The following is an 18,715-nucleotide window of genomic DNA, read 5'->3' on the forward strand; positions in this document are numbered from 1 at the left end:
TGTGTATTTGGCTAGCAATCCCCCCCCCACACACACACACACACACACACACACACACACACACACACACACACACACACACACACACACACACACACACACACACACACACACACACACACACACACACACACACACACACACACACACACACACACACACACACACACACACACACACACACACACACACACACACACACACACACACACACAGCTATAGTTGTGAGGACATCAATATTTTAAGACAGCGATTTTACAATTTCACAATTTTAACCCAAACCTAAAACCAAAAATAGTCGATCTACAACTCACAACGCATTGTGGGGCGATTGTGAGCTTGTAGATGAGCAACACTGGCATGCAATTATCATTCAGACACAACTCTAACCTCAACCCCTGATGTAACCTATGAATGACTAACCCTAAACGTTGCCCAACCTGAACCTTTTCCTAATCGTAACGTAAGCCTAACTTTGGTCCTCACAACACAAGTACACACACACACGCACAGGGCCGGACTTACCATTGGGCAAGGGTGGGCACGTGCCCAGGGGCCTCGGAGGAAGGGGGGACCCGAAAAACAATTCATTTTTCAAAAAAATTATTTGGACCCCAAAAAATGTAGTAGGCATGATCGCGAAATTCCATGTTTAACCCCCATACCAACCCCATGTTTGTTTACATTTCAAGAAAACATAATGGCTGCTAGCTCATGAATGCCTGAACGGATTTCCATTCGGATTATTTTGTTTGAAAGCTGTGAACAGTGTGCACACACGTGATGCATGATCTAGGCATGGGCGTGCATGATCCGTGCACTATGAATTGCATGGAAGTCTACAGAGAGGGAGGCGGTGTGGAACTTGGAAGCCATTTGAAAAGACCCTGAATGAGTTAATTTAATGATGAAATTTGAAAATATTGCAATCCAAATAAAGCGATATTTGTGTTTAGTTTACATTTTATTTTATTATGGTAATAGCATTGAGAGCTTCTGCTCTGCTGGCCGCACTGCATGTAGCTGCCCTGAAAGCTCGCCCACTCTATGTATCCGGTACTATCCACACACATAAGCTACACACATGCACACAAACCCCACTTCTGTATCCGCTTTAGACCCTTCCAATGAGCCAATGAGGATAAAGATACACAGTCAGATTATGCACGGGCCGGTCCGGAGGTGAGGTCACGGTGTGGTCAGGTGGACCGGAGGTGGAATTTTTGCGCGTGCTCGAGGACCTCTTTATTTCCCCTTGCCCAGGGGCCTCATGTCTTATAAATCCGGGCCTGCACACGCATGCGCGCGCGCACGCACGCACGCACGCACGCACACACGCACACACACACACACACTCCTGTATGAAGGTGGAATTAAGATCACACACAACAATGCATACAGCTCCGCAGCAACGTAGTACAATCCTGAGTGTTCATTCAAATCTGAGACTGTGTACAATTCCCTTACAGGTCCGTTTTGCACCCAGTGTAAATATTTGACACCATCAGTAGTGGATCCTTGCGTGTCCGTCTTTACACTCTGTGCAGACATTCTATCTGTGCAGTCAACACGCGAAAATGGGAAAGGGGATCCACAGGCGATGTCATCCCTGGGTCAGCAATAATTTCCAAATAGGATAATCTGTCCAATTGCATTATACAGTAGGCCTATATACTGCTGAACACAAACAGGCCATATCAGGAGGAGGCCCCCTGGCTCTAGTTCCTATGATTGCACACTACAAACTCAGCAGCAAAGCGCAGTGTGCTCACGTGCACACAGAGCGTACAGTATGTCATTGAGCAGTTCATGTTGTCTTGTTTCATTCATTATGTATGGTCTTTTGCTATCTGAAACACCCATACCCAAAGCACTAACACACTGTCAAAATACATAACGACATGATGACGGACAAACTGGCCTAAGCGAATTAGCTTGTGGCACGTAAAACCGATGCGCTTAATAGGCCTGTCACAATTATTACATAATCGTCTAAACACAATTATTATTATTGTTTTGTCATAATCATTTACATGTTGAAAAATGTCCATTGTCCATATAACATTTTCAAAAATAGTGGAAATAGCAGATCAACAAGCTCACAACCCGTCGCGATGCGATGCGTTGTGAGCTTGTAGATCGGCTATTCCCACTATCAAGGTTCTTTTTTCAAATATTAAGTTGTCAAATATGTCAGTCGTTTCTTTGTATAAGAGGTTATGTGTCATATCTGCCATGTGCAACTTCAAAGCCTATAAGCCAAACAGAAATGTAATTGTCAACGACAAAAACACAATTAAAATCGTTAATCGCAATTATTTGAGTGACAGTCAATCTTCGTGTAAAAAGTCATAATCGTGACAGCCCTAGTCCTTTAGCGCACACCGGGGTCAGCGTCCGCACCAAGAGTGCAAGCCGACCTGGCCCCCGCATGGACGGACGGACGGACGGCAGCACAGTTGGAAGAAACCAAAGCCTATGCATGTCTAGATCTTCCCTGCTCACCACAGTCCCTGAGGAATTGTGGTGCGCGCTCCGACAAGCCCCTCATTTGTTGACTCAGGGAGTGTCGCCGGTCCATGCTGAGGTGGTGACAGCATGTGTACAGGGGAGGGGAGGGGGAGGGGAGGGATGGGGGAGGGTTAGTGAGAAGGATGGCAGCAGGGCAGACCAAATACGCAACTGCCAGCAGGTAGCCATGTCAACCTGCTCAGTGCCCGGGTCGCCGCTGAGCCACGGCAGACACCACGGCACGGGAAATGCAGTTTCTGTCCAACGCACTGCCCCAAGGGCGTGTATCAAAACAGCATCCCGGTATCGGCAGTGGAAGCTTGTGATTGGCTGAACCGGAGGTAGGGAGCGCTCCGTTGTGTTCCCCTGGACCGCACGGAGGTGACGAAATTCGGGGGGGCTGAAGGTTTACTATTCTGTCTATAACGGCACATAAGTCGGTAACGGTGCTGAGTCGGCTCATGCGACCGTCGCAACGCTCGACTATGCGATGTTTCATAACATATATAATCATAAACATTCTATATTTATAAGGTCAAGTATTATACTTAATAATTGTGACTAATTAAGAACCATTATCATAGTTATAATAGGCTTACATTTACAGTAGTTTAGGCATTTTGGTTTGATAAGGTTGTGGGCAGAACAATTTGTCCTTGTTTGTCATTTGACTATTTTTACTTTAATTATAATTAAAGACACTTCATAGTGAATTAGTGATTATAATAAATAGCCTATGTCATGATTGCTAGATCAGATTGTGTTTATAATATAACGCCGGCGAGCCTCCCGTCATCTCCACCGAAAACAAGCGATCCCCCCTTGTTCCATTGTCGAAACCGGGATGCTGTTTTGATTCACGCGCCCCAAGGGCTGTCAAGATCATGTCATTTTACATGATGATTAATTGTCACTCAAATAATTGCGAATCGCAATTTAATTGTGTTTTTGTTGTTGACAATTACATTTCTGTTTGGCTTGTAGGCTTTGGAAGTTGCAAATGGCAGATATGACACATAACCCAAATATACAAAGAAAATAAGGACATGTTTGACAACTTTACACTTTAAAAAGAACATTGACAGTGGAAATAGCCGATCTACAAGCTCACAACGCGTCGCATCGCGACGCGTTGTGAGCTTGTGGATCTGCTATTTCCACTATTTTGTTAATGTTTGAACATATATAAACATTTTTCAACATGTAAACGATTATAACGATTATCCCAAAATAATTGTGATTATGTCAAATAATCCCCCTCCCCCCAAAAAAAATTGGATCCCGACGAATTCCCTGGTCCGAATGAACCCGATACCGTTTCAGTACCGTGCTCTGCTCCCAGTTTGAAAAGGGTGAGTGGGTGGGTGGGTCGAGGGGGTGGGGTGGGGTGGGTAGGGGTTATGTTGACTCTGTGCCATGAGAAGGGAGTGTTTCATTTCAAATCAGAGGACAGGACTGTTTCTGCTGGCTTCCTTTGGTGTGGCCCCATTCACAGGAGCAACTTTACTTCCCAGAGCCCACCCCCTCCCTGCAGCCCACTTACAGCCAAGCTAGATAGAGCTGTGTGTTTGTGCGCGCGCCGCACGCACGCCAACGTGTGTGTGTGTGTGTGTGTGCGCGCGCGTCTGTGTGTGTGTTTTTGAGTGAGCTTGGATCTTATTACAGTTTGATCCCACTCAAATATTTCTGAAAGAAAAACAGAGGAGGGGAGGCCGGCTCTGTGGCCGGTGCACACGCCCCGTTGAACCTCTGCACTGCTCACAATGAAACCTTTATCTCGGCGAGCTCTGCACTGCTCCTAATGGCCTTTAATGAGCAGGAATAAAGCACAACATTAAAATGAAATTACCTTGCTAAGTTTGCGCATTCATCCCCACCAACACTCAACAGCTCCACACACACACACACACACACACACACACACACACACACACACACACACACACACACACACACACACACACACACACACACACACACACACACACACACACACACACACACACACACACACACACACACACACACACACACACACACACACACACACACACACACACACACACACACACACACACACACACACACACACAAACAGTAAGAGAACTACAGAAAATGCTTTGAGAAAAAGGCACAACTTTAAGAACAAGTTGTGCTTTCTTCCCTTCCCTCCCCCAGACCCGGTTTAACCATTTCAAAGCCAAGCGGGGTGATGCAACCGTCAAAAACGCTCAGTTAATTTATTACCCGCTAAATCTAAATATGTGTGATATGTGCCGACTGGGTGAGCCAAAGGAGAACTCTGATAAGAATATGATTCATAGAAGCCATTATTCAGGCTTAAGGCTGTACGCACACAAATGCAGGCACACATACCAAGTCAAGCAAACACACGGGCACACACGCACGTGTATGCAGACACACACACACACGCACGCTTGCGCGCACACACACGCGCGCGTAAACCCACATCCAGACAAAAAAACACACCAAAAGCATATTTTGTTTGAGCAGGGAACACATTCTGTCTAAAGTCATTATCTCTAACACAAAGCAGTCCTGGGTAAAGCAGAGGATGTTGTTCATGACTCAAACCCTCGGAGGCAAACGCCTTGATTCAAGTACCAAATATTTTTTCATTATACGGTTAAATGGGTTAAGTTTAAGGTTGCGATTTAACCACTTGAGCCCTATGTACTTCGTTGTACGACGAATACAACGCGTACCGTGGTGACGCGGCGTGAGCTTGTAGATCTGCCATTTTCGCTGTTATTGAATCGTTTCTGAACATTTCTGAACCTTTTTGAAATGTTTCGATGTTTTTCACCTATAATGACATGCTCAAAATAGGTCGAAAGTGGTTATGTTCATTAAGGAAAAAATATATATACTTTTTTTGTATCTCTGAGCATGAGTTGCACCCATCCTCCAGATTATGGTGCTACCGTAGATAATTCATGGTTTGAACATGGCCTCGAGCTAGTGGAGGTACTGCCCTACCAGGCAGCTACCACTCTTTTGTCTCTCAAACAGCTGTGTCCTACCACGAGCAAAGTCGGGAAACAAACGACGAGGTTTGCTCTATAGCAGTGGCTCTCAACCTTTTCAGGCCGTAACCCCCAAAATACTCATATTTTAACTGGGGACCCCCACTCTGACGAGCACGAAGAGTTGAGGAATTACATTTTGTATAACACGGTTCTATTGTGAAAATAGCAGATCTACATGCTCACAACGCCTCGCGTTGCGAGGCGTTGTGAGCATGTAGCTATTTTCACAATGTCTGCCTCTAATATTTGACAATTTGGACAATGTTTAATTTGTCATTTTAGAGGTATTAACACATCTACTGCCTCTTAATCTGAAGGTTGCTTGGTGCCTCGGCGCCACGTCGTTTCCTCCGTCGGCCGCCGCTATTATTTTGAAGGGCCGGAAGGGGGTTGTTTTTGTTTTTTTGGATTATCACTTGACGGCAACGATTACGTCATCTAGTCACATGACAGTGTGCGACAAGAAGATGAAGATGGCTGCGCCCTGCCTTTTGCCTTGTTTACATTTAGATCTGCTGCAAAATGTCTCAAAATGGCTATTTTGTTTAAATGAAGTTTCTTTATGGGCCTCGCCATTGACTTAACATTGAGGAGCTTCACTTCGCGTGCACGCCCAACGTGCGTTGTAAACAAATCGCCGACATTACCGATGCGAGCGGGACCGGAGCGACATTAAGTAAGTAATAATATCTTTACTGTATATACAGTAAGATTCACAGTCCTCACCGTCAACGGCGCCATGGTATTAACCCTTTCAATGACAATCCTCACCGTCAACGGCGGCAGATGGGTTAAAAAGTCCTTAAATTGTCACTTTAGAAACGTGCATAATACCCTCTATACACTTAAACCTTATGTTGGTTTGTTTACTTTTGAGTGAGAAAACAATGTTGCACATTAAATTAATAATCTGGGGACCCCCCAAAATAATTTGGTGACCCCCCTGGGGGTCCCGACCCACAGGTTGAGAACCACTGCTCTATAGGACCACAATGGAAACAAGTTAGCCTGGCAGGGTCAGACAAATATCACTGCGTAGATCTCTGTGGGAACCTGCATTTCACAAGGTCCAAATTAAAAAAAAAATGCCTCTGGCGATAAACCCGCCCCACATTTATCTACTGGGCCCTGATTGGTTCCTCACTACTTTAGAGGGAGTGAAATCCAATCACAACTGATCGGTGCCAGACCAAATCTGCTGAGGGCAAATTATTCTTTGCAATGGCAGATTCGTCTGGTTTCCAGGCTAGAATCCTTTTAGCCTTGATGTCTTACTTTACCACGTTGCCGTTTACATTTCTGATTAATAAAGTATTCACTCAATCAATTTTCAATGAGAAACAAATCACATGGCCCTTCATAAGAAAAAACATCAATGCTGATGAGTACAGTAACTGAAGGTTGAGAACAGGCAGAGAGGCACTACGCTTACCTGAGAATTCCCCCGGCGTTATGTTTGGTGAGCTTGCCGCCTCCATTTCAGTGTAAGACAATGTGGAGTCTGACAGATCTGCAGAGAACAACAGAGAATTCAGATTCCTATCCATTATAGACCATATTCACACTACGGACATTTTGCTTTTACATAATACTTTTTCCGTTTGGCCTCACTAATCAGTTAATGGTAGGAACTCACAAACTTAAAAAAAAAAATATATATATATATCATTCAGAGAGAACTAAATATTTCAACCACCCCCCCTAAAAATAAATCTTATATTTATTTTGAACAATTTTATTTAAGGGATCAAATAAACCAGTAAGACTCCCTAATCGGGAGATAAGCGACCGTTGGTCGCTTATCTCCACAAATATCACAACCTCCACCTCTCACGTCATACGGGTAGCCATAGTTACACCTGGAATGTTGAATCTCCATATATGGAGATAACCTACGCATCACACAAAGTCTGACCTCACCAGCCCATACTTGGGCATGGACGACTTATATCTCCATATACGGAGATGGCCATATATGGAGATACGATGACATCACAGAGTCCACAGCTGATGATGTGGCGTGATGTCATACAATAAACAAACAAGCCCTATATACTGATGCGATACGATGACATCACAGAGTCCACAGCTGATGATGTGGCGTGATGTCATACAATAAACAAACAAGCCCTATATACTGATGCGGAGATATGAGCAGGGCAAAGGTGTGACGTGTGACGTGTGACCGACCGACGGACGGACGGCCGGTGGAGGTTTTCATAGTAAACTGCTCCCTGACGGTCGCAATAAATATGTATGCTTCCTTTTGTGAATTCTACTTTACTTGCTATGAGCACCTTCTTCTCCCTCTAATACATGGGTCTTCAACAAGGGGTCCAGGACCCCTAGGGGGTCCTCCAAATCTTCCAATCCTTTTTATATTAACAACTTGAACCCTATAGCGTCCGTATTCTGAGAACTTTCGAAAAAATAGCAGAGCTATTTTCGGCAAAGAGCTTTGGCGTAGAGGGGAAAAAGAGCAGACTAAGTACAGAGTGAAAGGTCAAGTTAACTTTTGATGGTTCAAGTGGTTAAATATCTGAAAACATAAATTTACATGAATCCAAAATACACTGATGATTGTGCTGTCAAACAATTAAACTAGGCCTATATGGAATCTATGAAAAGGTTGTGGTGGTCCCTGCTTCATCTCTCTCTCTCTCTCAACTAAGGGGTCCTTGTAGGGCTGTCACAATTATTAACATAATTGTCTAATCGTGATTATTTGACATTATCGCAATTATTTTGTCATAATCGTCATAATCGTGAATGTTGAAAAATTTCAGAAATAGTGGAAATAGCAGATCTACAAGCTCACAACGCGTCGCATCGCGACGCGTTGTGAGCTTGTAGATCGGCTATTTCCACTATCAATGTTATTTTTTAAGTAGTAAGTTGTCAAATATGTCAGTAATTTCTTCATGTATTTAGGTTTTGTGTCATATCTGCCATGTGCAACTTCAAAGCCTAAAAGTCAAACGGAAATGTAATTGTCAATGACAAAAACACAATTAAATCGTTCATCGCCAATTATTTGAGTGACAATTAATCGTCATGTAAAATGTCATATCGTGACAGCCCTAGGTCCTTGGCCCTGAAAACGTTGAAGACACTGTCCTAGCAATAGCAGATAATGCTAACAGCTCTCGACTTGCAGCAGCATTACACCTGGCGAAGCCCCCCTCATCACCTCCCGGAAACCGCAGCTAGACTCGGGCTTGTGGCCCCCTAGCTTAGCAGCCAGGCACCAGAGAGCCCCAATAGCCTCACACCGCAGACGTCCCACACTGGCTCCGACTGGCATGCTTGCTGACATTATGCCACATACTAGCTTGGCCCTAAGTCTCAGCTCAAAGCTACTGCGCAAATTCCCAGTCACTGTGCCTAATTACAGCCATTAAAATTCTTCACGTTGTTTTATTCCTGCCTCTTCCCCCCCCCCCCCCCACCCCTCACACTCCCTCTCTATGCTGAAGGACTCAACTATTCAGTGTGGTTTATTGTACAACTTGAGTTCAAAATAGCTGTCGTTGTGAATAATTAATGAACGACGATTAATCACCCCGCTGTAATAAGGTTATTCCTTAGCATTCATCAAAATACTCCCATCCTTTAATAGGCCTAGAATTATTGAATGCTTTAACTATTGAAAAATCGTGAAAATTAGAATTTTGACCCGATTCTATAAGTGTCTTTTGAATCCTTCTAAGGTTTTTTGAAAAACCTATGTTTCTATGTCAGCAATCTGGCCAGCCATCATCAAAGAAAAGGTCCTTTTCACTTAACTGAGTCTGGAGCTCAGTTAGTCTGTTCTTGAGAGACTACTATGTCAGTGGTTCTCAAACCTTTTCATGTGAAGGACCCCCAAAATGATATTTATTTGGCCACGGACCCCCATTCTACATATTTAGTTCCAGGGACCACCCAGAAGCAAAATTTTAGTTACAAACGTTCGCTTTGAAAATACATATATTCAAAGATTTGACTTTTTCAAAAAGAGCAGATCTACAAGCTCGCAGCGCGGCACTCGGTGCCGTGCTGTGAGCTTGTATATCTGCTATTTTTCACTGGTTAAAGCATTCAATAATTCTAGGCCTAAATGGGTAAAAAAAAAAGAATATACTAAAACTGTGCATTATGGGGTGTGTTGTGATCTAGTTCCAGCTTTTGTTTATTACTCACCCAGTGGCTTGTGTTCTTCGTTAGGGGAGAGCCTTGAATAAGGGGGTGGAGGCGACTCTGAAACACAGAACAGTCGTTTCAATAAATTGGTAAGGAATATAATTCTCTCTTAACACCCAAGGGGCCAAACTCGTTCAGTAACGAGATAAGGCCACTGGAGGTCGCTGTGCCAAAAGGAGTTGTCTCGTTCAGGAATGAGACAAAGGGTTAAGTGTGCAGCGTGCTGCTGCGCGCATGTTGTGTTGTCTGTGAAAGACCCTGGTCCATACGTCATAACGTGGCTCGCAGAGAGACAAAATGGCGCGTCTAGGCTGCATTGATTTCTATTCTATGCTGAAACATAAAAAGGGCTTTATCTATGAATAAGGTGCAAAGAACGCCAGGGAAGCAGAGATCTGCCTGTTTTCACGGCGACACTTTACCGCGATGGTCGGCCCCGGTTTGGATTTTAGTTTCGCGAGCGTTTGTAAACAAATGGACTATCCTCCTCAATCGTCAGTGGACACTCACGTGCACACGCACGAAGCTTACGAGGCTCTTCAAAATTAAAGCGTAAGTAAACGACGGCAGCAGCAACAGCTAGAAATGTTAGAAACCTTGGCTTCCCATGTGTTAAAAAGGGGAGAAATATATATATACCCAATGAAGAAAGCTAAATTCCTCATGACATAGCATTTACCTCATTCAAGCTTTTTTTTATCAAGGGTTTTTATTTTTTCAATCACACAATTAATGAAGCAATGCTTTGATGTTTTAGAGTTAAATAAGGACACAGATAGGAACTGTAATTAAATGGAAACATCAAGGCCTGTTGATACTCTCCTCAAACAAAGGCTTTAATGTTCGGTTGCTGATAAAGCAGAGCTATTAAGACATTTTAATTGTGTTTTTAAATATCCCACAACTAAATACCACACTTCTAGTACATGATTATAATACTAAATGAATCAAACATTCATTGGTTATGTTGGATAATGACTAGTAACATTATAGTTTAACAGTCAAACAGTTAATAGTTTAACGTTTTGACAAGGTGAGAGAGCCATATCACGTTTCACTAATGGGCTCAGTCAGACAAGTACAGACATCTATCTATTACGTTTAGAATAAGCAACACAAAGCATTTGAATGCTGTCTTCATTATTTGACCACAAAATGTTATTATTTTTGTTAGGCTAAATGATTAAATGTAGGTAGGAGAAACTACCAAAGCACAACAAACACCTTTGGCCAAAGTTCAGTAAAACATGATAATTCCCTACTTTATTTGTGTTTATTTTTTAGAAATCTCAGTTTATTTCAGAAGAGGAGGGAATTTAAGAGAAGAAAAAACTTGCCAAAAGCCAAATGCACAAAAAGGGAAAGGAAAAACTTTGTGAACACACTGTGACCTCGCCTACAGGGGAGAGGGGAAGGAGAAAAGCATAATAGCAGCGGGTCCTTTAAGAGTGGCGGCAGTAATTGCCAGGATCTGAACTCAGTCACTCAGATACACAGCTAGTCAGTCTGGCGCCAGTAGTATGCAAACTGTATATTATCACCACTCCTTCACCTAAAGCCGGATTTATACTTAGTTGGGTGCTGGTGTTGCGCACCAAAAATAGCTGATCTAGAAGCTCACAACTCGTTGCAGCATGACGCTTTGTGAGCTTGTAGAGCCGCTATTTTCGGTGCGCGGCACCGTGCGCAACAAAGTATATCAAGCCCTTAAATAGCATGAGGGGACCTCCTTAGGACAAAAGGGCTTTTAAAGCGCAACTTGAAACTGATCTCATTTGAAAAGCATAATGCCTGACCAAATAAAAGGAAAAGGTTTTGGTCTGTTTACATCCAAGTTCTTTTGCCCAACATTATAAACTTTGGTATGCTTTAGCAACTTTTGAAAAATAATAGACATAGATCAAAAGTTGATCATTTGTAGCCGTATATTTAAATCGAAAGAAAGATTCAATTGCATAATATTGTGCAATTTAACCTTTCTTCAATCCAGACGATGCATCGTTTGGATTGTATGTTCTCCGAAGATGAAGACCCAGTGGAGCATGTTTTTCCAAATGGAACAATTAGTAATTTCTTACTTCCCCACTTACTAACAATGTCAAAACCAGTGACTATGGTTCTGATTTGAAGGCCCCTTTCTTGAATAGCATGAAAGAAATACCAGTTCTATTGGGACACGCATGAGCGCATGTGAGCTATGTCTACTACGAGCCCAAGTCCCAATAAGGGGTATGCGCCCCTCTCCCCCGCTCTTACAATTCATGTGCCTCTGGCTTAGGTTTAGGTGAAACAACTTTCAACAACACTTCAGCCATGGAAATGTATGTTGTGTCACTCCTCCTTATAACAGAGTCTATTCAAACTTCCAAAACTAAACTTTGACAATCAATAGTGACTAGTTAATAGGGATGAACAATCATGATGATGACGCCTGCCCTGGAGGCTATACACAGAGTTTGGTCCGGTGTGTTCTGTAGTTGCTCTGGAAAACTTTATATATGTGACAACCTGAAAGGGGTCTGAACCTCTACTGTATGGTCACAATCCTTGTGTAGGGAAGGAGTATTTCTACTTTACGCAGCACTGAGAAGAGCACCTTTGCGGATGGGGCATAACTCAGAATTGATAGCGCCCACATGTGGGAAATTGATGTGGCTTGGGCCCTTTTGTTTCACTGTGAGATGCTACCAGAACTGGACCGATCATAAAGCGTAGCTGCCATAATTTGTAGACGTAGTTAGATAGATATGTATACTTTCATTTATTAATCTCAAAGGAGGTTTTTGCATTCAACTGCTCCAGATGAATGTATGGCAACTGGAGCATTTGAATGCAAAACATCTCCAGCAGGATTAAGAAAAGTATATACATCTATCTATAACTACGGCTACAGTACAACCTATGGCAGCTACAGTAGGCTTTATGACCAGTTCAGTTCTGGTAGGATCTCACAAGTGAAACAAGAGGGTCCAAGCCACATCAATTTCCCACATGTGGGCGCTATCAATTCTGACATTGTTAGACTTATGACTTTGAAGTGCCTGTCACAGCCAGCTGGCTCTAGTAAATGTGGATGTTATGGAAAATCCATCTCTTGTGCCAGTGAGGAGACAGAAATACTGAGGCTTGCATCTTTACACACGATACCACACGTTATCCTCGGGTCAGAGGGGTTGAGTGGCCCAACGTTCTGGGTTTGCCAAATCACAGGCCTCCTCCTGCCAAACTGTAGTCTTAATACAGGTCAGAGAGGTTGTGTCATAGATACTGTAGGTCAGGTCCCTTCAACGTTTTCAGGCCAAGGACCCTTTGGTTGAGAGAGAGATGAAGCAGGGACCCCCACAACCTTATCATAGATTCCATAGTTTCATCGTTTGACAGCACAATCGTCAAGTGTATTTTGGATTCATGTCAATTTGTGTTTTCAGATATTTAACCACCTGAACGGTCAATACTTAATAAACTTGACCTTTCACTCTGTACTTAGTCTGCTCTTTTTCCCCTCTACACCAAAGCTCTTTGCCGAAAATAGCTGATCTACAAGCTCACAACGCCTCGCAGCGCGAGGCATTGTGAGCTTGTAGATCTGCTATTTTTGGCTAAAGTTCTCAGAATATGAACACTAGGGTTCAAGTGGTTAATATAAAAAAGTCACTCAAAGATTTGGAGGACCCCCTGTAGTAACTCTGAGGACCCCCTGTTGAAGACCCCTGCTGTAGGTTTTCTTGTGGAAATACAGTTCAAAGCCTCCACCAACGGCTGTAATTACTGTTTATCTCGGACCTCTTGACTGCCATCTTTCATGTGAAGTTATAGTCATGTTATATCTCGTGGTTTTTTTTTTTCAACTTGGCACAGTCTACCTGGCACTGACCCCCCAAAAAACACAGGCAAGCCTCCAACCCTGCCCCCCCCCCCAGATACCATTACACTGCACAGTTAGTAAAACTGTGCAGTGTAATGGTATCTGTCGGTTACCATCACTGGCATATTCATTTACATTAGACATATTTTGGATGTTATTATGGACAACTAGCAGTGGGCAACGTAGAATGGCCAAGGTAAACTACTGCTGTCTTGTCGAGCTCAAACACTTCCACTAAACAGGCCTAGAACGCAAAGGCCGGTGTGACAGACTGTTATCTTACAAGACTGAAATATCCATGATGATGTGTGTGTATTTTTGTCAACATTACCTCCAGACAGAGGTAATCGTATAATATAGTATCATCACGCAAATCGGTACACACTTGCTCTACACTCATGTCATCAACATGGATCTGTCCCATATAGCGCCACCATCAGGCCGATTTTTTTCAAACACTGCTCCTACAGATTTCGCCCCTAAAATCACGCAAATCGGTACACAGTATGTCTACACTTATCTCATGAACATGGATCTGTCCCATATAGCGCCACCATCAGGCCGATTTTTTCTAAGACATTTTTGGACACTGCTCCTACACATTTTGGCCTACAATCACGCTGCGACCTGATGGTCGCTTATCTCCCGATTAGGGAGTCTTACTGGTGATATGTGTGTATTTTTGTCAACATTACCTCCAGAGGTAATCGTATAATATTAGTATCCCGTCGAAAACTCTTCCAGGAAGATAAAGAGTCCAACCTGCTTACTACTAGCATCCCTACACATCCATGCTGTCTCAGAGCTATACCCCAGCAGACAGCCATTGAGCAAATTAGGTATTTTAACTTGTAGTTTTCTGGTCAATTTATTATGTCTATGCTTAAGCCAGAGTCCAGTCTCCAGTCACATCTCTGCAGGTACACCTTACAAGGTTTACCATACTTTAAAGCTGCACTATGTATCTTTCCTCCGGATTTGAACCCGGTTTCCTGCGCAAGTGCTGACATCTTTTACCATAGAGCTCCAGCTCCAGCCTGCCTGCCTGCCTGCCAAGGGGATGAATTGAATCTTGACCAAACTTTGGTCAAACTTTGTCAGATCTTGTGTCTAGGTGAGACATGACCTTTGAGGCTTTGACACGATCTAAATGTCTCAATGGAAGAACAGGGAGACAAAATACAACCGCTTCAATTGTATAAGTTACATTGTAATAACATACTCTACCATACAGATTGGATTCAATTAAAAAAAGGATTTCCAGTTCCTCACCATGGCCATGGATGCATTTGAAAAAGAAAATTGGCTTACATTTTAGCCCAAGAATGACCCAAAAAGAGAAATCGCACTACAGGGATAATGAGAATAGAACTGTAAGATACACACTGTTAAGAGACAGACCTGAAGAAATAGAAGACATGGTTTTATGCCTTTTGTGCCACACAGTAGAACTATTTTGTGACCATTTTCTAAGCAACACAGATTACATGTTTAATAGGATGACTATAAGGCTAGTCTGCTGTGTGCCAGACATTCAGAATGGAAGTAGTTGTCCACACCATTGGTTCTCAAAGTTGGGCCCGGGGACCCCCAGGGGTCTGGCTTAAGGGAGTTCCAGGGGGTCCCCAGCTAAATGATAGCTAGGAACCAAATGGACCCTTATGGGTCTGTAACTCTCTGGGTTGAATTAACATTGATTTTAAAATATAAATTGGGATCCCAGAGATAGAAATAGGCCTATTAAATGGGGGTTCGTAGCCTAAAATGCATGTCAAACTGGGGGTCCTTGAAATGAAAATGGTTGAGAATCACTGCAAGAGCCGTACAAATCTTTTATGTGGGGGTCCCTGGCAATATCTTTTAAAATGGGGGTCCGCGCGCTAATAAGTGTCAATTTGGGGGTCCCTGACATGAAAAAGTTTGAGAACCACTGGTCCACACATGCACACAGGCAGAATGATGCCCTTACCTGGGCCACAGAGTCGGCTGTAGTGATAGGGGTTGCAGCATACTGTCGGACTGTCCGGGGACCCAAAGCTCATGCACTCACAGAGCGGTTTGAGCTGGGCCGAGTGCTGAAGGTCGGACCACCTGTACAGTTTACAGACAAGCAGCTGTGGGGATGCCAAATGGCCGCCCAACCTCAGCTCTGTCCGGGACACCATTACACAGTCGCTGGGCATCCCTCCTCTGGACTCCACCGCCTCCAGTAAGGTATCCAGCGTTTTCTCCTTTAGCCGTTTCAAAAGCGCATAGGTGGCCGACTTGAGTTCTTGCTCTAATACCGTGCGCGGCATAGCCTCCTGCGCCTCGGGAGAACCGCTATCCCGTGCGGGTCCTCCTCCAAGGTTCCTCAGCACGAAATGACACGTCCCCGGTTCCCCCCTGCCCTGAGCCGTTTCCGACGGACCCCGGGTCTCCGAGTGGTCCCGGTCTTTAAACAGACAGCAAGTCACGGTCCTGCATTCGCTGTCGTGGATGGAGCGGGGGCTCCCCTGGTCCTGGACGCACACCGCGCCCCCATCTTGGTCCGAGCCCGAGGTGACCCCCACCACCACGCCGCCGCTCTCCGCGGGACTCCGGGTGCACACACCCCCTATGTCCCCTACAGGCGACCCGCTAGGGGTCATCGGTCGGAGCTCCGTTTTGGGAATTTTCTCTGGGTTGTTGCCGCCGAACAGATCGTCCCTGCACCCTTCGCTGCTGGTCTTGCCATTGCCATCTCCCCCCTCTTTATCTGGGATCAAACGACTTCTCCAGAGTCGCCGCACAAGACCTGAGCGTTTCGTCCTGAACATACGACAATTTGAAAATCTATATGGGGGTTTTGTTCTTGTTCAGAGATCCGAGTACCTATTGAAGATACTTCTATGGTCGTCGTGCAACATTAATGTCTGTTGAGCGCCGTGCAGTGCATGCACAGCCGACTGATGAGCATTGGCAACAAACCCGCAACATCAGAGTCAACGCTATATTGTTGCATTTACAACAACAAACCCCCACAATAAATGCAGCGCTGCATGATAGTCAGATTGCATTCATTTAGCCTAATGTATCAGAGAAACACGAGAGCGCAAAGCTAATACTTGCTACCCGGGATCGCTGCGGAATGAACTGTTTATATGTTTTCTACGAACGGATAACAAACGCAGCGTACATGATAACATAACATAATAAACTATAAGCCATAAAATCCACACAACAGTAGCCCTTCAATTAAACAACAGCGCGCAACACAGACTCGTTGTCTAATATAGTTAGTTTATTATGGACTTTAAACAGCCTCAAAATCTACTTCTCTAAACCCCCGGCACGATCGCGAGCATGAATGAGGTACGAAGCGATTTTTAATCCCAGTAAAAAAAAGAAATGCTCTAGAGCCCGGAATCCTTGTCGTCTCCTAAAGACCTCGAGCTGCGCGTTTCTTTTACAATCCAAAAATATCCATGTGAGCTGAAAACAAGAAAAGAATCAATCCCGAGTGTCTGAAACACAGCGCTCCTGCTTCCCCACTCAGATCCAGCAAACTGCAGCCCAGATCTCTTTCTTTCTCCGTTTCTCTGTCTTTTTCTTTTTTTCTTTCGCTCTCTCTCTCTCTCTCACACACACACACACACACACACACACACACACACGCACACACACAGGCGCGCGCCTACACACACACACACACACACACGCACACGCACACGCACACGCACACACACACACACACACACACACACACACACACACACACACACACACACACACACACACACACACACACACACACACACACACACACACACACACACACACACACACACACACACGGGCCCCCGAGGAGAGCGATGGAGCCATTGGCTGACTACCGTCATGTGCTAGTCTAGACACTTTGGCGGCTGTGAGGGAGCTGCACTGATTGTTGCGCAAACAAGGTTTCAAGTTCCTTAACTCTTAAAGGCGTAACATCCACTTCTCATTTATGAAATTAAGTTACTAAAACTTATTTACATCCATGCAGCATGTATAATTTAAGGCTATTGAACATAAAAAAAACAAAGAGCAAAGATTCTTTGTCTTTAAGAAGTCAGCATCTTGCCTTTAGCCTATGTATGCTCAAATGAAATGTTCTTTTAGATATTGATATTAGACTAATGTTGAGCTGCTGATTTTTTTGTGTAACATTTTATATGACTGTATTGTATATTGTAAAACACTTGAATTGCAAGCGACATATGTATTCAAGTCAAGTGTATTATTATTACCAGTAAGACTCCCTAATCGGGAGATAAGCGACCGTTGGTCGCTTATCTCCATACATAGAGCAAAAATGTGTTTTTCCAAAATCTTCCTGATCCATGTTGTTGACATGAGTGTAGACATACTGTGTAGTGATTTTCGTGATTTTAGGGCAAAATCTGAATCGGCCTCATGGTGGCGCTAGAGGGCCATGTGAGAAATGAGGGGTGGGGTCTCCTCGCCGCCAAGGCGGACGAATAGGTACCGGCCCCGGCTCTCCCGGTCGCTCCTAGCCCGAGTTACGGCATTTTATGTGAGCTGCAGTGGCAGGGGGTCCTCCACTGGGGGCGCCACCACTTTTGCATCCGTTCTGGAGCACCAGGAGTGGGTGGTCCCCGGGAATGCCCCGTGAGCAGCCCCGTTGGGGTGGTCATTTGGTCATTTTTGCACATTTGGTAATTTTTTACACCTGGGGGTCCCCCAGGGACCTGGGGGTCCCCGAAACTCCGGGGGTCCTTGGAGGTTGTAGTTTGGCAGGCAAGGAGTGTGTGTGCAAAATCTGGCATGGATCGGGGCAACGGTTGCAGAGATATGAGCAGGGCAAAAGTGTGACGTGTGACGTGTGACAGAGGGAGTGACGGAGGGACAGCCGGTGGAGGTTTGGATAGTGTGCAAGTAACTGCGACCTACGGTCGCAATTATATTGTGCACTTTATGTTTTCGTCCCTGTTTGTCTGTGGCTAATCTCGCAAACCACTGATTACTAGAATGGTTAGCACCACAGCTTGGGCAAGCTGCAAGTAGGCCGACGAATTAGGCTACCTCCATTTTTACACATAGGCCTATTGTGTATTTTTTTTAAATGTTTAAATACTGTTATTAA

The 18,715-nt window shown here is 44.3% G+C and overlaps 1 protein-coding gene across 2 annotated transcripts in view; it reads right to left on the reverse strand.

The window, feature by feature from the left end:
* Positions 1-17,112, reverse strand: part of smad6b (SMAD family member 6b) — a 42,801-nt gene extending 25,689 nt beyond the window's left edge. Inside the window, exons 1-3 of one of the 2 annotated variants that reach the window (XM_080737482.1) lie at positions 15,578-17,112; positions 9,744-9,800; positions 6,994-7,071 (exon numbers count right to left, since the gene is read on the reverse strand). In XM_080737482.1, the coding sequence (XP_080593608.1) occupies positions 6,994-7,071; positions 9,744-9,800; positions 15,578-16,406 (964 nt within the window). In that variant the 5' untranslated portion in view covers positions 16,407-17,112. The remainder of the gene's footprint in view (positions 1-6,993; positions 7,072-9,743; positions 9,801-15,577) is intronic. The other variant, XM_080737483.1, reaches the window with a different exon arrangement.
* Positions 17,113-18,715: the final 1,603 nt, after the last annotated feature.

The sequence above is a fragment of the Nannobrachium achirus genome (genome assembly GCF_963921795.1).
Source record: "Nannobrachium achirus genome assembly, chromosome: 11".
Lineage (NCBI taxonomy): Eukaryota > Metazoa > Chordata > Actinopteri > Myctophiformes > Myctophidae > Nannobrachium > Nannobrachium achirus.